This window comes from Lotus japonicus, chromosome 1, assembly GCF_012489685.1.
Source record: "Lotus japonicus ecotype B-129 chromosome 1, LjGifu_v1.2".
Lineage (NCBI taxonomy): Eukaryota > Viridiplantae > Streptophyta > Magnoliopsida > Fabales > Fabaceae > Lotus > Lotus japonicus.
In genome coordinates, this window is record NC_080041.1 from 135486157 (window position 1) to 135492793 (window position 6637).

Sequence of the window (6637 nt, forward strand, 5' to 3'; positions counted from 1 at the left end):
AAAATAAGCTTTAAATTTAATAAAAATGAAAACGACAATAAATATTTTTGAACACGTGGCATTCAGTTATTAGATATCTGTGTAAAAAATAATTTACACTGTGAATATACAACCATTTAACTCTACTCATCAATTTAAATATCTTGACAGTTTGGTGCACTCATCATAGCTTTTTGGTGAAGCTCATACCTCGTTAATTAATTATATCAACCAATTTTTTGAAAAAAACTCAACCTATTAAACTTATTTATTATTTTTTTTAACAAAAAAAAAACTTAATTTTTTTACGATGCTCTAAATGATAAAAACAACTTTTTGAACCGTCTAAATCTAGCCCTAGATTTTTGAACAGTCATGACCTAATCTACTTATTACTAGTTTTTTTTATCAACCAAAATATAAAATATAAAACACAAACGAGTGCTTTAACCCAAAACAAATACTAGCAGAGAAAAGAAAAAACAAGAGAAGGAAGTAGAATCCTAATAAGTACAAGAAAAGATCCAAGAGCAACACTAATCACCCAACCCGTGAGCCAGCAGAGGAGACAGAAAGTGTCTAGAATAAATCCATTCCTTATACAACCTAGGACAGCAAAGCCAAGTATTTACAAGGGCCAGCAAATCCAAAACCAAGTATCTACTTAACCCTAATTTCAGCGTTTAAAATGTCAATTTGAAACCCACCTTTCCACTGATCCTCCCTAGCGTACGTGGAAAACCAATGGTGGCTGCTGATAGGATTAGCCAGTTGCCAGAAGAACTTCTCCTTCTCATTCTCTCGTTTCTTCCAACTGAATATGTTGTTGTCACAAGTCTTGTTTCAAAGAGGTGGAGGCCACTTTGGCTTTCAGTCCCCACCCTCGACTTTGACGAGTTAAGATACCTTAATCGACGACCTCGTTATAGGAAACAACTGGGGTTTGTCAATTTCATGTCCACAACCATTCAGGCACGAGGTTCTCGTCAACCGATCAAAGAGTTTCGCCTCACCTGTTACTGTGAAGATCACCTTACGAAGCGATGGTTAAACGAAGTAATCCAATGTGGAGTTGAGAACATTGATGTCAAGTGTTACCCTTCGTTCGACTTGCCGAGCAGCATCTTCAACTGCGCAACACTTGTTGTTCTCAAGCTGCGTTGGCCATTTTTTGAAAATAATGACATTTCTTCTGTTTACCTTCCATCCCTTAAAACTCTGCATTTGAAAAATGCTGGCTTTTTAAAGCCTCAAAATTTTATGGCGCTTCTTTATGGATGCCCAATTCTTGAAAATCTGGAAGCAAATACAGTATTCTTTCTTGACCCTTCATTTGAAGGGGAATTTAAAAGTTTTTCCAAGTTGGTATGAGCAGAATTTCGCGACCTCAGGAAATTTCATATTCTGGTGAAAGTTTTTTCTAATGTAAAGTTTCTGAGCTTACACAAGGTTTGTAAATGGTAAAGGAGGATAATGTTTAGTCTCTTATTTGTTTTCAATATTGTATACTGTGTTGATAATTTCTCTTTACAACTCTTGCAGTGCAATGATGAAGACATTCCTATGTTTCCCAATTTAAATCATCTGAACCTTAACTTATTTGAACCTAAATGGTGAATATACTCATTTGTAGCCCTAACCTTGAAATATTTGAACTTGAATTCCTATATTCTTATTGTCTGGATTGGCCAAACCCACAATTTGTTCCTCAATGCATTGCTTCACAGCTCAGAAAGTGCGTTATTACAAATTATCAAGGCGGGGAAAATCAGGTGAGATTCGCTAAGTATGTTATGCAAAATTCAACATCCTTACTTACAATGATTATAATTTGCACTTATTCATATTTGAATGATGATCAAAAAGAGGAATTAGCGTCATGTAGTCCAAGGACCTGTGAACTTTTATTTAAGTAATGGGATATGATGCCTGTTAATATTCCTAGTCCTAGATGATTGCATTGTAATTGGTTTTACATACTGCTGGTTCCGGTGCTTTTGAAGTGCATGAAGTAATGAACTTTGTCACTGGTTCTAAAATTTTGAGTTAAATTCTTGTGTACTCCCTCGTTCTCCAGTAATTGTTTGGAAAATTGCTGATTTGGTGCAGTACAGTAAATTTTGGATATTTGGAAATGTAACAGAAACTGAAATATGAATAGAAACTGTTTGGATGTGTATCCTTGTATAAGTCTTAGCACTTTATATTTAACAGCCTTTCCTTTGATGTGATGTACCTCAGTTGATCTATCATGCTCTTCACTGTATCATGGTTCAGACAAATAAAAAATTGCCTACTGGTTCTAACTATTGAAACAACTGTGGCAAACAATGTTTGAATCAATTTATTTTTTTCTCATAATGATATCTAGAGACTACTTATAAAAGTTTTTCCCAAAATTATTTTGTTTTCAAATTAATTTTACCAGGATTTCAAAACATGTAAACTGAAGACCACTGTTATTAACTCACATTTTCTGATTTTCCCCACTTCAGATTGTCTTTTATCCACGTTTTTTCAACTTAATTAGCTAAAGAACGCGACCTTCACCACCTCCCTATTCTCTTTTGATCATTTTAGCTTATCTATTTTATTTACAAAAATTATTGATAGACATCAATTGAGTGTGGACACCTATAGGGAAATGAAGGGAAAAGAGAAGTAATGTATGTGGTAAAAAGTGAGAAATAGAGAGAGAAAAATAAGGTGTTTGTGAGTGTTTATACTATTTAATGATCTACGAATCAAGACTCATTTTATTACAGTTCCTAAGCCTAAATTATTTAGTGGTCTATAAATCATCACTCATTCCGGTTGAGGTGGTTTGTTTTTATGATTTATAGTATGATTTATTATTTTAAGCAAATAAATAATTAATCTTAAATTTTTAATACAAAACATTATTAGATTAAAATGTGTCCTTCTTCAAACACCTCACCTCAAAACCCATGAATCATATAAAAATATATAAACCACCCCAGCCCCAATTGGCAAATTGTGTCCTGCTTCATAGACCACCTAATGGTATAGACTCATAATACAATGAGTCCTAATTCAAACACCACTAAATAGTAAAAGCACTCACAAACACTAAACTTTTCTCTTTATCTCTCACATTATACCACATCACATGCATTTTCTAGATCACATGCATTACCTCTATCCCTTCCTAACATCTACACCCACTTGATATATCTACGAATCATTTTTGTGAGTCAAATGGATAAGCTAGGGACAGTTTTCCTTAGCTTAGCTGAAAAAAAGTGGATAGAAGACAATCCGAAGTGGGGAAATGTGAGTTAATAACCTTTATCCGATTTAGCGAGGGATTTTAGCAAGGGAAAAAAATCCCTCGCTATTAGCGACGGAATGCGTCGAATTTATATTTCGGAATTAAAAATGTTGTTTTAAAATTTAGCGATAGATTTAGTGACGGAATAATAATCTCGCTGTAGATCCATCACAAAAAATATCATCTTGCAATTTAGCGAGGAATCTTAACCGTCGCTGATGTCCTCCCGTCGCTAAATATTATAAGATGTTAACGACGGACGCGACAGAATCCGTCGCTAAATATTTTGTTTTTAAAAATGAACAATTGCTGTCCCATAGATTCAAATATGGAACTTGTCTCCAAAAGATAGGTTTTACTCATTTGAACTTAGATTACATTTTTGTAATTTGTGTTGAAACATATATTTTCATCTATACAGACACTAGTAGGTTAAAAGGTTTCAAGTACAAATACTAAAACAATTCATTCACTCTCATACTCTCGGAGAAAAACGCTAACACTCAGAAATGCCAAATATTCATCATAGATATTCGTTAATAATTTATAATTGGTGGCTGCAAACCTAAGCTTGACTGTCAAATGTCAATTTCCTTAAGATTTTATCAAAATCGTCCCTAATCACCTATGATGAGTATCCATTACAGTAAAGCTAACTCCAACTTGTTCCATACCATAGTACACTAAAATGAATATTGACAGAACTAACCCAAAATATAACCACTGCTGCTAGTAAAACAAAATCATGTTGTTCCAGAGCTGACTGTAACCCCACTATCATCTCTTAGCCCTTGAATCCACATATGCGGATTTCTTTCCACATATCTGCAACCAATTTCAACCTACCTTGACTTGCATCTGCTGAGGTTCACTGTTCGAGCCTCCATCTGTTTGCATTTCTCCCAATCATCAACACGCGACAATCAGGCTCGACCACCATGGCCAGTGGCGGAGGCAGGCTTTTGAAGGGGGTGGTCCTAAGCCTAAAGAGGGGGGTGATGTACATGTATAATTTTGGTATTGGTAAATACATGCTTAACAAAGAGAGCTAGATAATTAAGCAACTTAACAACTAAGAATTTTGACTATTCAAATACATGCTTCAAGTGGATGAATACTAGTTGTAATCTTTTAATTCAATTCTGACACAAAAACTAATTGCTGGCCATAGCAAATTTAAATTCCAACTCAAATCTTGATTTATTGGACTACATAACGCACACATATATATATATATATATATATATATATATATATATATATATATATATCACATAGAACTTAGTTCCTTCATCAAATATTTATTATTGATTAGAAGCCATAGTAACTTAATTGGGCACTTTATCCCCTGCTGATATTGTACTCATGACAGTATAAAAGTTCTGGTACTAGAGAGACTCCAACCTTAAATTTGAAAATTAGGTCAGAGGCTCAAATGTTATCAAACCCAGCTCGGCCTAGCATCATTCTATCCATAATATTTGGTCCAAGTAACATAAATATATGTCATATGAAAAATTAGTAGTAATTATATTAAAATATTTTTTACCAGCTGTTTCAATAGTCAGCAGAACCAATTGATAAAAAAAGAATAGTCAGAACAATGACACAAGGAAGAATAGATAAACTGAGGTACATTACGTCAAAGCAAAGGCAGTTATGTTAAATAAAAATTGCTAAGACTTACAAGGATACACATCCAAACAGCTATTTTAAAATCTATTCATATTTCAGTTTCTATTACATTTCCAAATATCCAAAATTTACCTAGATCAGCAATTGCACCAGATCAGTAATTTTCCAAACAATTAATGAGAACGAGTGAGTAAACAAGGATATAACTCAAAATTTTAGAACGAGAGACAAAATTCATGTACTTCAAAATCACCAAATTAAAACTAGGAGTACAAAGAACTAATTCTAATGTAGTCATCTAAAACGACTAGGAACAATAACAGGCATATCTATTACTTAAATAAAAGTTTACAGGTCCTTGGGCATGGGGCTAATAATTCCTCTTTACAATGATCATGACAGTCAGGGTAATACTCACTGCAAATTATTGACATGGTACGTAACAAAGTTGAATTTTGCATAACATACTTAGCAAATGTCATCTCATTTTCCCAGCCATAAAAATTTGCAATAACGCACTTTCTGAGCTGTTGAGGAACAAATTGTGGGGTTGGGCAATCCTCATAAGGAGCATTTTGGGGATGAAGGACAAATAGTTGAAGGTTAGGACTAGAATTGAGTATGGCCGGCATGGAATTCCATTCAAGTTTAAAATGAAGGAGCTCCACGTGAATTAAATTGGGAAACATAGGAATGTCTTGGTCCCACTGCAAGAGTTTACAAGAGAAATTATTATCATTATAATCACCACAGTCTACACATAGAAAACAAATAACACACTAACTAAACATTGTCCTTCTTTACATTAATATACAAACCTTGTCTAAGCAAGCTCAAATACTTTGCATTAGAAAAAACTTTGACAGGAATATGAAATCCTACGAGCCCACGAACATATGCTCTGACCAACTTGGATAAAGTTTGAAATTTCCCCTTAAATGAGCGGCAATTAAAGTATACATAATAGAGTAGCAGATTTTCAAGAACTGGGCATCCATAAAGAAAGTCCATAAAATGTTGAGGCTTTGAAAAGAGAGTATGTTTCGAATGCAGGGTTTTAAGTGAGGGGAGGTAAACGGAAGGAAAGACATCACGAAAAGATGGCCAACAAAACTTGAGAACAACAAGTGTTGTGCAGTTGAAGATGTTGTGCGGGAATTCGAATCTTAAACTTTTGATTTCATTTTTCTCGACCCCACGTTGTATTACGTCGTTTAACCATTGCTTTGCATGGAATGATTGATCATCACAATGGAGACGAAACTGTTTGATCGGTGGGTGCAAACCTCGCGTCAGAATGACTGCACTTACAAAATTTGCAAAGTCAGACCTCTGTTGTTGTGGTCGTTTGAGATGCCTTTCCTGTTGTTGTTTCTCAGGTCGTCGTTCTTCGAATCTTTCCTGGTCGAAATGGAGGGTGGGGACTGAAAGCTAAAGTGGCCTCCACCTCTTTGAAACAAGACTTGAGACAACAACATTTTCAGTAGAAAGAAACGATAGAATGTGAAGAAGAATTTCGTATGGTAACTCGCTAATCCTATCACTATCAGCAGCCATATTCATATTCCACACGAGGATATGATCAGTGGAAGAAGCTATCAATAAAAGTAGATTAAACCGTGGACTTGGGCTTATATCATCTACATAAGGTTTTTTTTCTAATTAAGAATAAGCTAATTGAAAAATAAAAAATTATAATCAGGAACACAAACACAATCTAAAGTTCTTAAT

At 34.4% G+C, this 6637-nt stretch overlaps 1 protein-coding gene across 1 annotated transcript; it reads left to right on the top strand.

Moving 5' to 3' along the window:
- The first annotated feature begins 723 nt into the window (after positions 1–723).
- On the top strand, positions 724–1350 carry LOC130727086 (F-box/LRR-repeat protein At4g14103-like). The gene has a single exon (XM_057578372.1). It carries the CDS (start codon positions 724–726, stop codon positions 1348–1350), a length of 627 nt encoding a protein of 208 aa, XP_057434355.1.
- The last annotated feature ends 5287 nt before the right edge of the window (positions 1351–6637 follow it).

What these genes read in the sequence shown, in the direction of transcription:
- LOC130727086 (XM_057578372.1), top strand. Translation starts at nt 724, where the DNA reads ATGGTGGCTGCTGATAGGATTAGCCAGTTGCCAGAAGAACTTCTCCTT.